The 21236-nt window shown below is 44.2% G+C and overlaps 2 protein-coding genes across 3 annotated transcripts in view; both read right to left on the bottom strand.

The window, feature by feature from the left end:
* The window catches only part of Aasdh (Aminoadipate-semialdehyde dehydrogenase), a 46375-nt gene that overhangs the window by 14974 nt on the left and 10165 nt on the right, over positions 1-21236 (bottom strand). Inside the window, exons 1-7 of one of the 2 annotated variants that reach the window (XM_077662698.1) lie at positions 11002-11416; positions 10791-10914; positions 10067-10290; positions 7306-7495; positions 6015-6244; positions 1019-1116; positions 238-615 (exon numbers count right to left, since the gene is read on the bottom strand). In XM_077662698.1, coding sequence (XP_077518824.1) covers positions 238-615; positions 1019-1116; positions 6015-6244; positions 7306-7495; positions 10067-10290; positions 10791-10914; positions 11002-11222 — 1465 coding nt within the window. In that variant the 5' untranslated portion in view covers positions 11223-11416. Of the gene's footprint in view, positions 1-237; positions 616-1018; positions 1117-6014; positions 6245-7305; positions 7496-10066; positions 10291-10790; positions 10915-11001; positions 11417-21236 lie in introns of those variants that run through there. The other variant, XM_077662699.1, reaches the window with a different exon arrangement.
* LOC144128905 (uncharacterized) lies at positions 17770-21151 on the bottom strand. The gene has a single exon (XM_077662697.1). The coding sequence runs from the start codon at positions 20993-20995 to the stop codon at positions 17855-17857; it is 3141 nt and encodes a 1046-aa protein (XP_077518823.1). The 5' UTR covers positions 20996-21151; the 3' UTR covers positions 17770-17854.

Genomic DNA, 21236 nt, shown 5'->3' on the forward strand with positions numbered 1-21236 from the left:
ACACCTCTGCCAAGGGCGAATATAGCAGCCAGGCAAGGTTATGTCAAGTTCAAAAACCAATGCATGGCTACACAGAGAAGGCATTGTAATGAGTTCTGAAGCCACAGTATGCCAGCTGATTTATAGCTTGGGGCAGTTGCAACCACTGCAAACTGCATAAAACAGTTGCTGCTATAAAAGCACATGGTTGAATTGAAGATAATAAAATAACACAATTGAGAGACCAGAAATACTAACCATGACTAGTAAGAGGCCAGCTAGGAACCACTTCAACCCTGAATGGGCACTGGCATTCACCTTCCAGGCTTTGTCTCAACTGAGGTGCTGCAGTTTCAATGTCACATGTAGAGGACAAGATAACAAAGAAAAAGAGCACCTCTTCTTCTGTGCAGAAGTGGCAATGACAGCTCTCAACCATTCCGGTACCACGGAGCCGTCTTGAAAGGTGTGCAGGATTGATCTTCTTGCCATGGTACTTAAAGACAGAATCGTTCCTGCCGAGGAATGTAAGGCCATTCGAAGATTTCCGGACAACGTCACCGGAGTCACGCATGTGGCAGGGGTCCAGATGTTCCCACTTCTCGTTTCCAACCAAACAGCGCCGCACAGATCCACCTAAATGCAGATGATGTGCATTGCCAGTTACATGAGATTCAACAAGCACAATACCTGACGATTTAAATTCTTGGAACATGTCACATAAGTAAACAATAGCAAGAAAATTTAATAAATAAGCTTTTACTTCAACATATGTTCTTAAAATAATACGCTTCATACCATCAATGTGACTACACCAACAGGCTGAGATTTCATGTTCTGAAGAAAACTAATAATGCTCATTAATTGTATTGCGGCCCATTTTGACAATAGTAGTACAAAAAGGTCATTTTCTTTTCTTACGATATTTCAAGGATAAAATGGTTATTAAATGACGCATGACAATAAAAAAGCTAAATTCAGTTTCTTCTAACAAGAATTCCTTGTTAACAGAGCACAATTTTTATGCCGAAGAGCTTACCGATGAAAAGTGTGCCATCTCCTTCACTGATGATGGTGCCGGCGTCATCTCTCACCTCTAGCAGTGTTCCATCAAGTGGCTCCCCCAAAGGAATAGCTCTGGGAAAGCAGCAGGTATAGACACTTTTAAAATGCATTAACATGATGTCACAAAACTAGATGGCACGCAATGAAGCATGCAACAGAGACCTTAAAGGACTATAGACGCCTAATTTTAGTTGTGTTTTCTTCTTTCAAATGACGCATTAGAAATCAAACTACATGAATCACCGCAAGGTAATCACCTACGACTGTTAAATAATTTAAAATTAAATTTCTTCGCTCATGCTGTTTTGGTTTTGGTTTGTTCAACCGAATAAGAGCTGTGACATGTAGTTGGCACTTAGGTCACATGAGGCACGAAATTAACTGCCATATAAACACTGATATGCAGTTTTAATTCACTGCAACACTTAAACCAACCTGCTTCAAGAGCTGGGATGACAACAAACAATGTACCAGCAGTTATAAGTCGAGCCCACTAATAACGAACCTGATGGTCACGTGGATTCTGTTCGTAATATCCAATGTTTGTAGTAAGTGGACTCTCCGTACGTATCACAGCCAAAAATATTATTTCTGCCAAAGGTGGCGAAGCTGCATTACGTGCGTCTTCTTGTACGAAGCATACCCTACAACAGTACTTAGCAGGCTCTCCAGGGTGGTCATGTTCTCGCCGAGACCTTGCTGCCAACAATAAGCTTTAGGCATGGGATATACCTCATAATGGCTGAAGTGTCCACAGAAGCTGGGAGCAGGTCAGCCATATTAATCATTCCTAGCTATAGGGAAGTACTCTTGCTTGGTGTACAGGGAGACCGAAAAATACTGTAATGTGCGTTGAATTTCATGTTATTTATTATTGTTTGCATTTTTGAGCACCAACACTGATTTTTTCATGCCACTTGCGTTTTTCTAAAATAGAACTACTATTTTTACTGCCATTGGTGCAATATTTTCCAGGAAAAATGGTCTCTGAAGAATTGCGGTACTCCATTGTTGCCCACCACAAGCTGGGGATGCCTATTCCGAAAATTGCAATGATGGTTAAATTGCACCAAGTCCAAGTGCACCGTGTCGTTAAAAGATTCCAGGAGACAGGAGGCGTCAAGGACTGGCCGCGAAGCACAAGGCCTCGAACTGCAAGAACCAGGGAACTGAAATTGGCTGTCCGCAAGAAAGTCAAGCGAAATCCCCCAAGGAGCATGCGAAAACTTGTCCGTGAGCATGGAGTTAGCAACTCCACCATGCAATTACTTGTAAAAGAATATTTGGGATTCCAGGTGTCAGGTGTGCAAACCAGCAAAAGGCTAGCTGCTTACGGACCACATGAAGGCCTCCAGATTGGAAAAGTGCCACAGAATGAGGCAGGTGAGCCGTGCCGAAGCCCTGAAACGGGTTCTCTTCACAGATGAGATTTACACTGTTGAACCGGCCTGGAATTCATGAAAACCATTGAGAATTGCTGCCAGTCGGGTCTCCTCGAAATGTTAGAGTGGAGAAAACCCATTTCCCCAAGAGTGTCTCCGTTTGGGGAGGGATTTCAGGCCTTGGGAAAACCAAGCTTGTTTTTGTCCCAAACGGAGTCAAAATCAATGCAGAGACCTACTGTGAGCTCATCTTGGAGGGTGCCGTCATACCCTAAGCTGAACAAAATGCAAAAAACCTTGACTGGTGGCTGCAGCAAGACTGTGCACCTGCCCACGGAGCGAAGAAAACAATCCAGTGGTGTGAGGTGAATCTCCCTGGCTTCTGGGGGAAGGATGTTCGGCCGTCCAATTCCCCTGATCTCAATCCTTTGGACTTTGCTGTTTGGGGTATCCTGGAGCAAAAAGTGTGTTCTTCCAAGCCCGAATACATCGAATTCCTGAAATGTGCTCTTCAGAAGGCCTGGAACGAAATCACTCCAGAAGGCATCGAGGCTATTTTGAAAAATTTTTGAAAGCATCTGGAGGCCTGTATAAAAGCAGAAGGTAGACATTTTGAGAATCAAATGTGAACTGCTTTGCAGAATTCAGTGCACTTACGAATTAAAAAAAAACGCGCCTCAATTGGGTTGTTTGTGGAAAAGTTACTGTTGTTTTCTTGCGCTACAGTATTTTTCGGTCACCCTGTACAACGGTTTCGTCAGAGCACACAGCTCTGCAATGTTGTCGTGTGAACAAACTTAGTCATCCGAGGAAACACCTGGCTAGCTATGCTTCAATGACACACTGCCGAAAATCTACATGCGGCTGATCATGTGTTTTCGACAGCTTCATCTATTGTTCCTAGGCATAAGTAGTGACGAAATTAGTGCAATACTCATGGCACAAAATGTGTCAGCTGCACTGTCCGCTGTTTGATGCTGCCTGCCCGTAGTAGCAGCACAAAAGATGAAGCCAACTGTGCAGACAACGCATACGACGTGACCAGCATAGCTAGCAAGGCATTCAAACTTTTCAAATTGCTGCTCTTAGCTGACCCCCAACCACATGCAATACCTTCGCTTTCAACACTGCCCCTGTCTCGCGGCCACCGCACTCTGCTTCCACTTGGGATGCTTTGCCATGCCGGCTAACATGCTTAGTCGACGGTTACTCACTTTTTCAATGCTACCGTTTTATTGCTTTTCGCGTTGGTACGTTCTTTCTGGGGCGGTGGCGTGAGGGCAGAGAAACGATCTTCGATCTCCACGTTTGCTGGAAACAAAAGCTCTTAAACTTTGGGGTGAGAGCTTATATATCTCCACCTTGGTCGCTATATCTGAGTGCTCCGGCCAAAGTTGGCCAAAGAAATGAATTACCATTGCCCTAATGCATACTTTGACAGTAGCACCGTAATAAGCGAGCGTTGTGCCTCACGACCTAAAGAACATCCATATGTCACAGCCATTGTCCGGTTGATGAAACCAAAACAGTGTCAAGAAGAAATTCAATTATAAATTATTTAGAGGTCATAGGTGGATATCACGGGGTGATCTATGTAATTAATATCTAACACATTTGAAATGAGAAAACCCCCAAGCAAAAATTTGTTGTCTATAGGCCTTTAATAAAAATTCAGGGGGCAGTTTGTTGACCTAAAGTGAGGTGAGGCGAAAGCCTTAGTGCAGTGCTGCTGCTTGTGTCACTGGTGTGTGGTTAAGATGTTAATTAAGTAGACAACTGTTTGTGAATCTTAAATGCTGGAGACACTGGAGGACGCTTAGGAGGCATCCGTCTGATTCAATGCCTTTCCGCAAACACTCTCCAGCGTCCTAGACAAGGAGAACTACATATGCGTTGGCAGGAAGCAGCTTAGTCGTTAGCACGCTGGGCTGCGGACCGGAAGGATGGTGGTTTAAATCCAACCGTGCACAAGGATTTTTTTATTATCAAATTGCTGGATGTAACGCCGGACGGATGGATGGGGGTATAAGCCATTAAAGGCTTTCGACTTAATAGTCTGGCTCTGTACTCCATCACAAGACGAGAATTATAATGTGAAATAACAGGAGCATAGCATGCATATCTTGTACACGAAAGCGACTCAGTCACAAACATCCGTAGGTTGGCGGACTCACTCATGAGTTGTCTCACTCAAGCTCACATTCAGGTTGTGATCAGAGTCTTGAGTCTTTGAGTTGCAAAGACTCTTAATGCTCAATGCTTTCTGTGCTTGGCACATGAAAGCCATAGCTGCTTATGTTCCACAAAACCCAACCCAGCACAGCACAACAACTAACAATAATGTTTCAAGGTTCTCTTGGCAATGCTTTTGGCGAAAGATGCAAATATCATTTACCAAATGGTGAAGCATTTATCTGAGAGGATGCCTGAGGACTGGCTTGATTGCTATCAATGGAGCTAAGATAACAGTGCTTGCATGTACCGAGAGGAGCCTGGTTGACCCTACATGAACAGTGCAATTTCTTCCTGACCTAACTCATCCTAAATTTTTCTGGCCTTGTCACTGCCTATGTCACATGATGGCAATTTGAAATCTATTGTGCTAAAGGAGAGTTTTGCAGTTACCACGTAGCCAAACTGTTGGCCATAAACTTTGCAATGATGTGTTGTGCCTAAAAAAAAAAAAAATTCCTTAAGTTTAAGCTTAGAGCAAGCAGTATGATTTCTCAAATTTTTTAGTTGAGCTAGTCGGTGTAGGGTCATTGTAAAACAGCACGAAAGATGAGGGACCAGAGAAAGAAAGACACAGGACAAGCGCTGACTCGCACCTAAAGGCTTTATTTGCAAAAACCTTCACGAGATTGCTTTCCTTGGAAATGTTTGAAGGTCGCATGCATCTCTGGGTGGCTTTTTATTGTTGTTTTCATGGTTTATCTGTATCATCACTTTTCACGCTCTTCAGTGTTCCTTCATATGCGAAGGTTTTGGCAAATAATGCCTTTAGTTGCAAGTCAGCACTTGTCCCATGTCTTTCTTTCTCTGGCCCTTCGTCTTTGCGCTGCTTTACAATGAAGCAGTATCAGTTCTGTACATAGTTAAGCACTGCGTGTAAATTCTATATACTCACATCCACACTGACAAATTAAAACTGCCAGCGCTAACTTACACACCAGCAATGTTCTTCTATGACAAACGACCATGACTACGCTCCTGTAATGCTTGTCTGCATTACATCCGCAGCCTTTGTATAAGCACTGAGCATAGAAAAGTGCACCTCTGTCAATCAGAGGAATAAGAACTTTGAAGCTTGACTCTGCTTCAACTTTTCCGAGAGTTGATCTCAGAATTATGGATCAAGGATGGCTGCACGGCGTCAAGAAGCAAGCTTGCAGGTGAATCAATGGATAATATGCAAGAAGGTCCTTGAGACGTCAGTGTAGCATGTGCCGAAGATGCAAGAGATTATATAGATGGAGTGAAACAGTTGGCTGTGTCAGTCAAATCTCTGTTTAAAGCAATTTTCACAGGCAATGAAGCAAGTTCGTTAACATTCATTCTAAAACATAAAAAAAATAATAATATACATGCCCAACATCTGCAGAACCAATCCTGTGGCATGTTGCCCAGCAGGACACCTCAGTGATTCCATACAGATTGTAGATTTCTGTTTCATTTCCCCGCTGTCTCCAGGAATTTATGCAGGCACCAGAAGGGCACTCTTCTCCCCCAAATGCCAAGACCCGCAGTGGTGAAGCGCTGCTGAGTAGCGACTCTTTGATGCGATTAGCACCAAGACTGCGAATAAAATTTGGGGTTGCCTGGAAAGCAACAAGGTTTCGATGGAGGCGAAACGCAAAGGCGCCCATGTGCTGTGCCATGTCAGTGCTCCACCGAGATGCCAGACAGATACTGCGCCATTTCTTTTCCCCCAAAACCAATTTAACGCCAGATTTTTTTTCAGAGCCAATTTAAGAACACCACACTTCAAACAACAAAACCTGACCACTGAACAAATAATCTCTGAACATTTGGGCAGTGCCCTTCTTTTGAATAATGTTAGTCAGATTGAGACCTTGCTGTGAAGGTTTTGTTGTAAGGGAGTTAAAAGGAGACAATACAAGTGAAGACACATCTATCTTGCTGTACCGTATCAACTACTACACAAAAGCAGCATATTATAATAGTCTACAGCTGCTCCTAATAAAATTGTATATTATAACAATGTTATTAGGATCTGTATCTTCTCACACAAGAGCTTGCTGTTCAGTGCGCTATAAACTTTCTGCTTCATGAGGCTAGAAAGAATTAACTGTAAAATGCGAAACTGATGTGTCTCTTTCACATATTCACTTCAACATCAAGAACAGGGAATGAACTTTTAAACAAACCACATGTCACATGCTTAGCTATCACTCTGAGTGTAAGAGTTGCTCCCTCACCTGCTGTCAAACCTGCAAAGCTGTGAATTACCAATCAACACAGCCGATTTCTGGGAAATCAGCTTGTACCAATACACTGCTTGGAGATCATGCAGCACTGAATGGCAGGCTATCAACAGCCCCACCTACACAGTGTCATCAGAAGCAATCGCAGGCTTGCTCAGCAAGCAGCACAATTTCCACACCACAATTGCCACTCATCTACCATGACTCATTGCATGTCCTTGACGACATAGCCAGTTGCACCTACTTCATTGTATGAATTGTTCCCAATATATGTTAGTCCTACCCATGATTTCTTGCATGCCTTCACCAACCTCAATAGTCAATGTGACCAAAGGAAATCGATCAATCTACTAAAACGTGCTTACGTGCTATACACCCGAATAAGAAAGAAGAAAACTGGCAGCATATGTGAAGAAGTGGGAGCACCATCCTACCTGAATGACAGTCACCAAGTTGTCAACTAGAAGTTGCGTAACAGCTCGAGGAATCTGCTTAACAGCCTCAGAAGTCAAAACTAGCTGTGCACCAGATGTAAGAGCCAGGAAGATTTCTATTACAGAAGGATCAAATGTCAGCGGTGCTGCCTGAAATATTATGTCTTCTTCGGAGATATTGAAGATGGACCTGTGGTAAAAAAAAAAAAATAGTGTCTTGCTTGCATTCCCATTTTACAAGAAATTTCAATGCAGTACATAAGCTGTACAAAAGAGACAAACCGCAGCTGTGTCAAAGTGGTAGTGCCTATGTGGCAACCTTGAGATCTGATATTATACGGGCACCATACTGATGCCGTCAAACAGTCTCACTTTTTCCTGATAGCTCATAACTGTCACGCTTGTTTTCAAGAGCCTCCAGTGCCCCAGGTATGCTACTGGAGGTCCAGTGCATGTGCCAGCAGTAACTATTCACAAGTGCGCTGGCCTGGCATTACCGGGACACTGTGGACAAATTAAATTGGCTTATACCAATTGATTAAAGCATTCTAATGACAAATAAGCTAACTCTATTTAAACAGACCTTTTATAAACTAGAAAAGTTTAGTAGCGTGGCTTTTTGGGCTTGATGGTACATTGTTCCAATACACTGTAGCGCAGCAAAAGACGAGGACACAAGAGAAAAGTTTGTAAATTGAAAGACAGGTGCTACCGTCACCAGCCATCACAAGCAAATTATAAGTGAAAAACACCCACAATGCCTCATGAGATCTCTGCCATCGATGATGTGATTGCCAACGTTCGCCAACAACTTGACCAGCTTTGCCAACGTTGCACTCTCTAACCACAACGTAGGCATCTACCGCCAGGTGAGCCTGTTTGCCAAGTGCCTCATTCACAATAAGCCCTGAAGCATCTAAAGAAAGTCCGTGATACCCTTCGGGTTTCCCAGGCCATAGATGCTGCTTGTCAATCTTATCAGGTGCCTATACTCATACACTCGGTTCAAGCTCGCACAGACGTCCATAGCATCGCACCTGACATGATATCTCGCTTAACAGACGTCCCACAAACTCCCCCCCGCCTCTTTGCCACCAGATCCACTTCTCACACATTTAACATCTTCAGCCTCCCTCAGGCAGCGTACACATGCTCTTATTTGCCTGTGTACCTACCCCCTTCCCCTAACCTATCACGGGTGGAGGAGGTCTCTCTGAGGCGGCTGCGGGTTGGAGTGGCCCTTACTCCTGCAGTTCGCAACCAGTGGAAAAGTGAGAAGGTTCCTGCACCGGAAAAATGCCCTCACTGCAAAGCACCCGCTCCCAACACCACTGTCCACCACCTACTGTGGACATGCCCAGAAACTTCGCTGGTGTGCGCTAGTGTTCTTCAAGAGGCAGGCCTGTCTTCAAACAATGACTCCGATTTCTACTTGTGGCTATCGAAAAACATATACGCCCAAAGATAATGTGACTTTTTATACATAACCGGGCTTTATGCTTTTTTGTAACGTATTATAATGTTTGTTACTGACATCACGTTTTATGCCATGCGGCACATTTAGCGTCACAAATAAATAATAAAAGCGTCAGATACTTTATTTTTTGTGTGTGTAGATCTTTGAGGATAGATCGCACAGCAATCCAGTTCCAGCCAGGGGTCACGAAGTCCCTCAGACTGAATGCCGTTATCATCATGAGTTTGAATTGAGTGGTGGGAGAAAAACCTTCATTTTCAACTGTGAATTCCTCAACAATAAATATGCCTTTTAATGCTGAGCGAATTGATCTTAAAGTGAAAAACAAAAAACAAATCTGTAACACTGACTTTTTTCATTGGGGTAATGATGGTTCTTTTTCAGCTGAAACACATTAGTGGTATTAATTCGCTTCCGAGTTCCACCTACACTGCGTTATTGAGTGCCAGCAGCACATTAGCTGCTCCGTTAAGAAAACAGCTATTGATAGACATAAGCTGACTGCATACACTGAATTAATGATTTTACACCAAACAATGGAGCACGTTATTCACCATGCCATTTATGAGCTTGCATGAATGTTTTGTTGCCAAAAGGCTATACACTTCTAAACTGAAGTGAAAAAGTCATGACATGCATATGAGGATCTGAGAAGAATGAAGGCACATGCAAAGTTGTCTAAACTAACACAAACATATTTCTGTCAATGCTGTAAGTTCTCCAAAACACAGCTATTGATACTGAGCTCAACACAGTTCACCCACTTGGAGCAAATTAACATTATTTGCTTTTAATTGCAGCACACACTGTTTAAAATACATGTATAAAAAATTCTCGTATTGAGTCCGCAAACCATACATGTTTAAAGGTTAAAATTCTATGCTACACAAACTATATGCTAGTGTGGACTATACAGTCAGGGTCAGCCATGGACACCGCTAATCATAATGGGTTCTGAGATTGTGTAATATTTCATGGCAATTGTAAAAAGAAGTACATTCACAAAATAAAACTGAAATATAAGATAAACATTGGGGTTTGGGCGCCCTTAAGGGTTCGCATACTGTACTCTCAATCCCTGCAGGTTACGCACCAAGTGGGAACAATCTAGAATAATAAAAAGTTTTGTTTTTCCAGCAAGAATTGAGGTGCAGACTGTATACTGGAAATTATGGTAATTAACAAAATTCAACTACAATCATGAACACGATAGTTTCCTCATTTCAATGCCAGCTTATTTCAATAAAATTACAGGCAGCTATAAACACACAAGTCATTAATTACCGTAAATGCTGGATGTTGACCAAGGCACATTCATGAGGCACTCTGACGACCTTTGGTTCACCAGTTGTCCCTGATGTAAACATCACATATGCCATTTGTGGCTCCGTAAATATGACAGGCTTGTCAAGGTGCTTGGTTGCATTGCCATTACAGCTTGCCAATATAAATGTGTTGTCCCAAAGGGTGCCGAGTATTGTCCAATCACCATTTGTGGAGAATTTGCACTGAAATGGCAACAAGTACCTTTGATGTGTAATAAATCAATAGCAGCTACTTATCCAGTTTTTATGCTGCATTCATGTGCCACGTTGAAAAACAAAAATCACAATGTTAAGGCATTCAACACATCACTAACTTAGCACGAACCAGCGTCAAAAAAAAAAAATACACTCAGGCTGGGTGCTCACTCAAAATAACTATTACAAGGAGAAAATTAGTGTTTGCTGCTCCATACAGCCACTGGCAACCGCTGTGGAATAGAGGCTAGAAATAGCTATGGGGTGACAGCTAGCGCTAATCTCCATATCAATAAATGACATTCCAGCGCTTCAAATCAATTTCTCGTTGTAGTAGTATCGATAATGCGACATGGGTGATTAATCACAGTGAAGTTGAACGCAAGCTATGAATAATGCAGACAGGGTTCACGTCTATTCATACGCAGAGAAAATTCAACCGGCTGCGGATGCTAAAACGACGAAAGCGGCGACATAATCATGCATACCTTTTCGTAAAGCGATTGTTCTCCCAATATATAAAAGTTCACAGCAGCGTTCGTGAGCGTTTTGACGTTCTTCTCGGGACATTCCGACGCCAGAAAAGCGAACGCACAGTTGGACTTCAATACCCTGCATGAGCAAATTGACGGCACGGATTAGTGGCACCTCTCAAACCGAAACAGCAGTCAGTCAGCGCTGATGTTACCAATGTAGTACCCTAAAATGAGGCCCACGACGCTAGCTCTTGCTTTACATAGACAGGCTATGATAGCGGGTGAAATTCCGAGTCCACTGATAAACTGAGAAACTTCCTGCGCACGACGCAACAGCTCTAGATACGTGTGCGTGGTCTTCTCAGTGCCATCATCGTAGACAACAGCGATCTTGGATGAGTACCGCTCAGCTACTACTTCCATACAGCCATGCAATGTCAGCATTTCTTTATCGTCGCATTGAACTTGCGTTTCTGCTACAGTGCAGTCGGTGCAGTTTCTTCCGCAGTTCACGAGTCTGCCACACTACCACTGCAGCACAGCTGGCACTGCGGTGAGCACGTGGATTCGCTGTCACAAACAAACCAATGCCTCCTGAAGAACATGCCTGAAGCGTCTCCTCGATTTCAATGAGCCCGAGATCGCCTCGACATTGCGCAGACTGGCCGCTAGGCGGCGCTAAACGATGACCCTCAATTTCGGTTTCAATGGCTGGGAGACTGGGATGCGTGGTGCCCGATCATGCTGTTTTATCTTTTTGCAGGCTTTGAGCAACACATTTTATTTTTTAATAACAAAAAACATGTTTTTGAAGGTCTTAGAGTGCAGTAAATTCTTAATAAGTCTGAGCTGACTTCCACATAATACTGAAAGAGGATCACCAGTTTCGATTTCGAAATCTGAAAGCGTGCTGTGCACGCCTTTCTATCATGCGGCTAGGACCTTTTGTCTGCTGCATAACCAGCAACTTTTGGACGGTTTACAACAAAAGGAACATGTTCGAAACATCCATATTACAACAAGTGCTTGAAGTGGCTAGAAATGCCGCAAAATAAGTATTTACACTGCATGATGCATGGCTGTATATTGTACTGCTGGAGGAATGTCAAGAAATCAACTACTTCGGACAAGCAAAAAGCGAAAATAATCCATGATATAGAATAAGGATAGGAGGAAGTCCGGAATTACCTGAGCTCTCAACTGTAGCCAGGTGACCCGTGGGAAAGGAGGACTGCATGGTGCTCAATGGATGGAACCCGGAGACGTCGCGGTAACCTTCCTGGGGAGTCGTTAGCCCGCAGGGGGCACATCCCTCATATCTAATGTTCTTAGAACTTAGCGAAGTGCGAGTCTGTTGCAGTCTTGCTGCGGAGCATTGCGAGAGATGTTTCGATGGGGTGAAGCAGACCTTGGAGGGCCCAGCCTGCGCTGTTTTTGGTCATTTTTCCGACGATCGAGCTTTCGCCGAACGCGTACCTCCTTGAATAACGTTGACAAATTTCAAATAAACCCATGCCCCTCTTCTCTATTCTTTCCGAAAGAAACACAGCTCACTAGGTTCCTGTGTGATGCACACGCGCACAGTGACTTTGGGAGTAACACACAGCAGGCCTGACTGACCCGATTTCTCCAAACGACAAGCACCTGCGTTGATGAAATGACACCTGGAACAAGAGGAGACCCGCCGCGGTGGCTCAGTGGTTACAGCGCTCGGCTACTGATCTGGAGTTCCCGGGTTCGAACCAGACCGCGGCGGCTGCGTTTTCATGGAGGCGAAACGCTAAGGCGCCCGTGTGCTGTGCGTTGTCATTACACGTTAAAGATCCCCAGGTGGTCGAAATTATTCCGAAGTCCTCCACTACGGCACCTCTCTTCCTTTCTTTCACTCCCTCCTTTATCCCTTCCCTTACGGCGTGGTTCAGGTATCCAACGATATACGAGGCAGATACTGCGCCATTTCCTTTCCACAAAAAACCATTAATTATTATTATTATAACGGGAATATCAGGAATGGCGAGCGACTTGTGAATATTAAAAAAAAACTGCGCTTGAAAGCACAAACACGTGCGCACTTAGAAGGAAAAATGGCATGCGTCGGTACGATGAAGACGGCGGAAATCGTTTCTTACTGCAGTTTGAAGAATTTTCGGGAAGGAGGTTTCTTGAATTGTACATCTTCGCAACTGCGTTCTTGTCTGTGATGTCAAGTGCGTGGTTTGTTAGCAACGGTTTGATTAACTTCTTGCAGATAATATGCAGTAGTGCTTCCCTGTGGCCGCTATCCTTGTTCTCACAGGTCAGGACAGGCAAACCTGCGATTTTATTCACACTATTTGTAGAGCAAGCATGTGTCCAGTGGCCTTTGAAGATGTGTTCGGTCTTTGAGCATGATATCGACGAACTTCTTGAGGCCATGTAACAATCTTCGGAGCGCTGACGTCGGGTAAAAAGAGTCCACCCCTGTCTTGGTGGGAGTCAAAGTCTGGGCGTCCGCTTCGGGAAGTGGTTGGTTTGAAACCCACAGCCGGACACCCACCGGTAGAAATGGGTACAAGCCACCCCCGGCCCGGTGCACGGCTTCTTCAGGGGTGTGTGATTGGAGGAGGCTCCAAAACCGGACTTGGCCAGGACCACAGTGATACTCTGAATCGCTTCTGACGAAGGACCTTAGTGTTGAACTTGACGCTGGTTAAAGCGTACGAGCCTTGAGTGCGAACATTAACCGCACGAAAGGAAACCTGCCCCCAGCTAGTATATGCCCAGGGACTTCACTCTTTAACTCAAGAAAAAAAAGTCACCATTGACCACCTACCCACAGTGCGACAGCGTGACTTAACCCCCACCCCCCCCCCCCACGCTTTTCGAATCACAGCTTTCGTTTCTTTGACCCCCTCCTCGCCTCCATACTTAAAAACGCTAGCTACTGCCCTCAGTCACCCCTGATAAAAGAACCGAGTCGGCTTCGAAACGTTGGATTAAAATAAAATTTTCGCTGGAGATGTGTTAAAGTGTCTACAGTAGCATCTTTCTTCAAATTACCTTTAGCCGCCTTTCCGGCCAAATTTCTAAGTCGGCAGGAATTTCATGGAACGAAACGCCAGGCTTCTTGTTTCGCTGACTGGACATGCAAAACGGAACACAACAGCAATGCATTTTCGCTCGATACTCCGTCCAGCAACTACAGTCATTGACGCGTCACTTGTCAAACGGTAACACTAAACACACCACACAAATTATTTAAGAAACAGCGCACCAGAAGGCCTACTTTTTGCTACAACGGCAGTCGCAAGAAACATTCATAGAAAGTTCATTTTTTCTCTCTCTCAGTACTGCGTCCATTTTCCTGCCTGGGAATGCCCCGACTGCTACCCGCTTATCACCCTTTACACGCTCCATTATAGTTCTTTTGCACCTACTCATATTTGAGTCACCACCGATAAGCACTTGGCTATTCCCTTCCTCCATCCTAACTACCGGATTATTATGCCGCCTCTTATCTGTGACTGCGACCTCATTCCTGGAAGTTAGCTTGTTCCCCTTCTCTCCATCTCCTCCAGGCTTCCTAGCTGCCACGTGTGCGTAGCTGTTCCTGTATGTACCCGCCTGACCTAATTCCTTATCGCTGTCCATGCCAGCGCAGGCCCCATCCATGTGTCTGGCGCTGGAATGTCCGCCAATGTGGCTTCACTTGGCGGTGTCAGCCGTTTTTTCCTCAAACACTTGACTAAGCTGTTCTTGAAGTTTCCGCTTCTCTGCCCTCTCTACCTGCAGCTCTTTTTCTAGGGCATCCATTCGTAGCGCTAGGCTGGTGTTCGCTTCGTCAGCCCTGTCCAGGTTAATACGCAGCATTTGCACATAAAATCCGCGCCTTCAGCCTCCTCTACAGATTCGAACCGCGTTTCCTTCAAATTCACCGACGCCTCACACTCCTTGCATTTAACCTTCAGTATCTTGACCATCTTAGCAGCACTCTATTATTACTACCACAAAATGGTAGAAAAGAAAAAAATAACACTTGCAACCACGTGCTTAAATAAAATTCTGCCTACCGCAAAAGCCCATCACCTAGAAAGGAATACTAACTACCTGTCTAAACCAGTTGACTCACAAATGAGCCCTGCATATCTATAGCTGCCAGCCGGAAAAGGCCAGGTCGTTGGGTCACTGACCTGCTCTTTCACGAGCCCTTCATCTAACTAGCCTAGATCTAAAACTAGCCGAAATCTAAGCTCTCAAAATATTAAAGGGTTATCTGACAGCGCCACCATACGGCGGGCACGCGCTCTGCAGTGGGCAGAAAAATCAAGAATGTCCTATCATTCAATATCCTGTCTATAAATCACAACAAACAAGCAGAAAAGCATGTAAATGCAAAGTTTGCTCAAAATAAGCAGTGGCTTGCTCTCCTATTGGCCAAGCATTACAGACCACAAAAGCCAATACTTTGTGCTTAACAGGCGCACTTTTAAAAAGAGATATGTTTTTGAAAAAAAATGTAGTCGTTTCAACATTTTAAAAGGTTTTTCCACAGCATTTCGGAAAACAAAAACCTTTTATTGGCGTCTTGTACTGTTGCGTTTTCGCTACTATAGCTTTTGCACACTACTTTTACGCCAAATTCGTCTGCGCGCCGTGGATACGGAATGGGATATCTCTGTAACACCACTCTGTGTTCCTGAAAAAAACCTACTGTCCCGCACCAAGTAGCTCATCGCCCCAAGATGCTTTGCGCGCCCTTGGAAATTCAGGTGCAGTGCTGCCAGCGTTCCCTAGTTAATAGTAAGAAACTCTATGGCATTGAACAAACCCACATCGTTACTACTGCCTCCGATGGACGTATGACAATGAAAAAATGGCATTATCATTTGCATCGTGCGGCAGCTTTCGCCACCTAACCTAACCTATACTTTCCCTTTTGTTAATTTTTCTTTTCCTTCTATTTCACTTTTAAATAAATGATAATCACCTGACATCAGAATTATGAACAGCCAAACAGCGTACAATATCAAAAAGAAAGATAAGAACAAAAACAGAAGCACTATGAGCAAAATACATTGCCTGCAAAAAACAGCCAACAAAACAATTTTACATCGAGGAAAAAAAATACAAGTGATCAAGGTGTCACTCAGCAATAAAAACTGCAAATGACAAAACTAGCGACTCCAGCTAACTCGTTTTGGTTACCTTTCTTTGTCCCTTCCAGCTTTCGATACCATGAATAATGCTGTCAAGACAAAGTTGGGCTGGCATATTTGAAGTTAATATGCAGGTTTCTGCAGTAGAGCTTCTTTCACTCGCCTTTTAAAAGAGTAGCGTGTTTTACATTCTCTTGTGATGTCAACAATTTCTTGAAAGATGTTTAGTAATAATGGTAGCTGGTAATCTATTGACTGTTCTCCGTACATTGGTCTAGCCCTTTGATTCACGTATCCACAGTCTGGTCGTGTGTAAGCGGCAACGAAGCTTGCGCCGTGTGAATTTATTTTGAAATACAGGTAATTCGCTAAGGTCTCCAGAGAGAGAGAGAGGGTTTATTGACGGGAAACGCAGAGAGGTTGGCCGGAAAAATAAATATCTGGCCTGCTACTCTGCACTGGGGAACGGGAAGAGGAGAAAAATAAGAGGGTCCCGATGGGGAACGATGATGATGGGAGGAGGCAGAAGACAATAACAAAAAAACCAAAGCACACTTTTTAACATCACAAACACGAGGCCAGGCCCGTGTCGCTTAAAAAGCGTGAAAACGTTCGCATTGCCTGTACAGTACGTTTTCGAACAACTCTGGCCAAGCGCCGAGGATCAAATCCTCCGAGAGGGGCCTGGTGTCAAGAGACTTCAAAGCAGATGCTAGCATGAGCCTCGTGCATATGCTAGGCATGCCACTAAAGCATGTTCTAGTCTCTAGCATGCCACATATGCGGTACAGTCCGGGGAGTTCGCCGACTTGCTTGTGAAGGCGACGTTTAAACGTAACCTATGGATTATGCATGCAATAGGGCAATTTGTTTCCTGTAAATCAAACACATTTCTTTTGCAGAACATAGTTTTTCTAGATTACCCTTGCCTGTGCTGCCCCATACTAGGATGCAGTAGTACTAGAATAAGCGAGATAAAATCATAGCCTAATATAGTTGGTTTAAACTAAGCTGGCAAAATAAATTTGAACTTACCGAGATCAAGGGCTCTTGAAACATTCGTAAGTAGTTTTGAAACTTTATGCGTCCAGCTAAAATGTTCATGAAAATACACTCCCAAGAACTTGTGAACATCCACTCTAATTAAATGCAAAAATATGAATTCTCACTTAAATCGCAGGATTTGCAAGCTATTAAAGTTCGGTCCAATGGAATAGCTAGGCCACCATTTCTCTACTTAGAAAAGTTAGTCTCTGAAAGATTTTCAGGAAAAGCTTTGAAATGAAAAGTGTAAGCGATGACTGCACTAGTTGCCTATAAACCAGAGGTCGTATTTTGTAATAATTGATTCCATTGCATTTGACCGTGACATCAGTCATGAGGAAATTACAGCAGGTGGGGAAACAGCCGATCACAGACACAGCCAATGTGGTCACGTGCCTCTACTATCCACCCTTATGCTGCTGCATTCAGTACAGCCTATCCACAAAGATCGTGCTATAAACAAATAAAAAGAACGAGACATGAAACAAACTCTGGCACAAATGGTGTGCAAACAGGTGTGCCACCTCTGGCGCTTGCAGACAAGTAGAGCTTCTTGAAAAGTATATTACTGGCATCAAGTAACAAAGACTAACAACTTTATAGAAAGACTCAGTTTTGTTATAGTTGTTAATGCGCGCATGTTTGTCAGATTGTTTTGCTGAAATTCCATCCTGTGCCCTGCATTGCAGAAGGCCTTTAAGTAGCAAAAATTTATCTACTCAAGCCAGCACACTGCAGAGTTCATTTTTCAAAAGAGCTGATCAGACTGCAGAAAGGCGATTATTTACAAATTTATTCACAAGACAAATGTACACGATGATAAAGAAAAATTTATTGAAAGAAAAGGAAGGAAATGTGGTAAAAACACAGAAGCACCAGTGATTCTACAAAAGTCATTCACTTGGACTTAGAAGACATCAGTGCTTCCAGCAATTTGACTTGGAATTTGTCGACAGCACTTCGCGAACTGTTAGTAGCACTGCCTTCAGACCGAGGTTTAAAACGACTGTCAAACGACCTAGATGCTTCCTCTGCTTCCTCAGCCTGGGTGGCAGAGTTCATGTCCAGCAACCTTTGGATTGAGGCCACCTTTTTTTCAACAAATTCAAGGTCAGATGAGATGGAACTATCATTGTTCTTATATGCTGACAATCTTAGAGCTGCTCTCTGCTTCTTAAGAGTCTCTAGTCTTCTCTGGAGAGTTTGACTAAAGGCAACACTACCTTCCGAGCCATTGTCATCTTCCCTTCCGTTCGGCGACACAAGCGCAGGAAGACTGGACAAAGAACCAGACACTGGCAAGCTCTCGAGCTCATGATTCAAGGTTTCTGATGGATGCTTCAACACTCTTAGAATGTCTGGAACGTTGCGTAAACAGTAGAGACGAATGCTGTCACTGCTCAGAACACCTTCAGAAGAGCAAATTTCATAATGAAGTTCCGGGTAACATTCTCTGTCTAAAACAGAGACTGGAAAAGAAATCCTTTTTTGTGCAAGCCTTTCCGAGACAACATCATTCTCCTCACCAAAAAGCTTTGAAATGCCTACTCCAGACATATATTCCACTGCATTCCATGTGATCACACAAGCAGTGTGGCCTCCAGATAAGGCCCACGTTTGCACAAATCTGTCGCAGCCATTTTTTTGTGTGCTTACTGCAAAGCCATCATTGATTAAAACATCATCAAAAGAATACTTAATGCTGCCTGAAGTTTGCTCCAGCTTTACAATGAAAGTGTCGTCTTCCTTACTCACAACAGAGCAGGTGCAATGCGCCTTCCTGGCAAGCTGTAAAAGGCGATCACTTGCTTCCGGTGGCCATGAATCAGCATCCGAGGGTTTTACACCAGCGAGGGAAGCTTTAATTGCCTGAGCAGGGAGCTCCAAAAAGTCAGGCCGAAGTCTTCGTATGTCCTGAAGTTTCACAGCTGTTAATGTCCCATAATCAATGTATGACACATATATTGTGCCGGCTCTGACACCTTTTACAACCGCCCGATGCCAGACTGGCTTTCCATTTATCGGATACAATGCAGCACAGACGAAACCTGGCTTTATGCTCTTGCGGTCCACTGTATAGAAATCTGCAGGTTTTGTGGAATAAAACTTGTCTATTTTCATCATTAAACCCTCAAGCTTAGAGAGCATGCCATTCTCAGCAACCAAAATATAAAACTCAGACGGATTGAACACTTCTCCTAAAGCAACAGAAAATGTTTGGCTTTTGGGCACTGTTTGCACAGAATATGCACTTGTGTCTTCCGAAGTGTCTGATTCATCGGCACTGGAGAGTGGTGCAGACCTTCCAAAGTGTAACATCTGGTCCTCTGGCGGAATTTTTCTGTAAAGCTTCACAGTGTAAATCTCACTGCCGTGTGACGTGAGGCTAGTGTGAGGGAGTGCGATGACGACATTTCGCACAAAGTCAATTGTGCACTCACAGTAAGTGCTGATGTAGTCGTGTCTGCCAAATCGCCTCTCATACAAGCTCAGCAGTTCTGACACATCAAGCCCATGAGGGTAGTCAAGAAGAACTGACATCAGTCCATCACTGAGGTCGTCGGGCAGAGTGGCAGGTGTGCACGGCTCTTCAGTGCTGTCGAGCAGCTTGATTGTGCACTTCCCTTGAGAGTTGGAAACCACACCCACCGACGAGACAGAAGCAAGTACATCACCCACCATTTCAAGAGGGAGCCTATCACGCATAAAGTAAGCATCGCTGCCCATTCTCTCCGTGCACATTTTCAGTAGCACTTCAATCTCTAAACCATGGGCATGCTCCTCTAAAACAGACTTTACACAATCTGAAAAAGCATCTGGAATACGGAGAGCCAAATCATCTGTTGAAGTTTCCTTGTTCTTCAGTGCAATAGTGACATCGGCTTGCATTTGCTTATCAACAAACTCTTTACATGCAACGCCCTCTTTGATATTCAGACTATCTTCAGTCGTACCTCTCTGCGGCTCATACGTGGCAGCACTGGGACTTAGCATGCTGTACACAGTTTTTTTTTTAGAAGAATCACTGCCAAACACCGCACCTTCTTCTGTAGGCTTAATCATAATTGAATGGCTTAGCAAAGAAGGCCTCACACCAGCTTGGCAGTGCGAGGTGGTAAAAGCCCCAGGAAATGAAGTCTTGTAATTGGTGGGCAGGGACACATTACTTTCTTCTTTCCAACGGTCCACAAGGCTGTTGTGAGGTGCACAATATTGACGTTTCTTTGCAGAAGCAGGCTGGACAGCCACAGACTGGCACACGGAGTCAATATTTGGCTGTTCCTGCAGGGAAGTGGCTGGCACTGGCTGCAAGGTTTGCTGAGCCTGAGGAACAAGCATATGCACTTCCTGCGACACCTCATGCTTGATGCCTTGAGTCAAACTGTCGGGCAATGCAGCTTTAGCAGAGGATGATTTGGCCAGAAAGTTGTGAAGCTTGGACAAGACTTCATTATATGGACCTTCACCGTACGAAGGTGTTGATGCAGATGAAGGCAGTAATGGTGGATTAGGCAGTAATGGTGGGCTAGGCAGTAGTGCCGAGTGAGATGATGATGAGCCACGCTCTTTGGGCAAAACAGAAGCCGACTGACGCTGAGGTGCCCTGGACAGCTGTGGTGCAATCTGTGTGATGGGTGGCTGCCTTGTACCGACGTGGTAACTGCTTCGCCCTCTTCCGGCTGGTCGTCCTCTTGATGACCTTCCCCTCTGTGATGGTGCATACACTTTTGTCTGCTTCATTTTGTGCTTGGCCGCACTTGGCTTTTGTTGCTGGACCATTCGATTAATGTGTTGAACATCGCGGCTCACTTTCACAGATACAATTTCTTCCCCACTAAAGTCATGCCGAATGCTCACAGAATCAGAAATTTTGTTTAGGAACTGGCGAACATCAGCGCAACCAAACTTTGCATATGGAAGACCATGACCTTCCGAGGACTTGTACTCCTGCTCCAGCCGATGAATTGTCATGGTTCCTTTTTCTGCAATCAGCAATGCAACAATAATTTCTTTCACAGTTTCCAAATCTTCAGCCATTGTGCATGTGTTCTAGCAAGAACTGCACCAATGCAAAGGAAGGGTAACTAATAGACAAATTGAAACAGATGTGGAAAGAGCTATTTTCCACAAGCTAAAAGCTGATGCTATTAATTTCTGTTGCATGGAGCAGGTGGCCTACAAGTTGATGTCTCAGCGGATGGTGCTGAAGGCGCGGCACTCAACACTGGTGAAGTTGACATTGGGCAACACACTGACACAGGATTGCTGGACAGGCGAG

Source organism: Amblyomma americanum, chromosome 4 (genome assembly GCF_052857255.1).
Source record: "Amblyomma americanum isolate KBUSLIRL-KWMA chromosome 4, ASM5285725v1, whole genome shotgun sequence".
NCBI lineage: Eukaryota > Metazoa > Arthropoda > Arachnida > Ixodida > Ixodidae > Amblyomma > Amblyomma americanum.

Coding starts and splice junctions, on each gene's coding strand:
- LOC144128905 (XM_077662697.1), bottom strand. CDS start 20,995: ATGGCTGAAGATTTGGAAACTGTGAAAGAAATTATTGTTGCATTGCTG.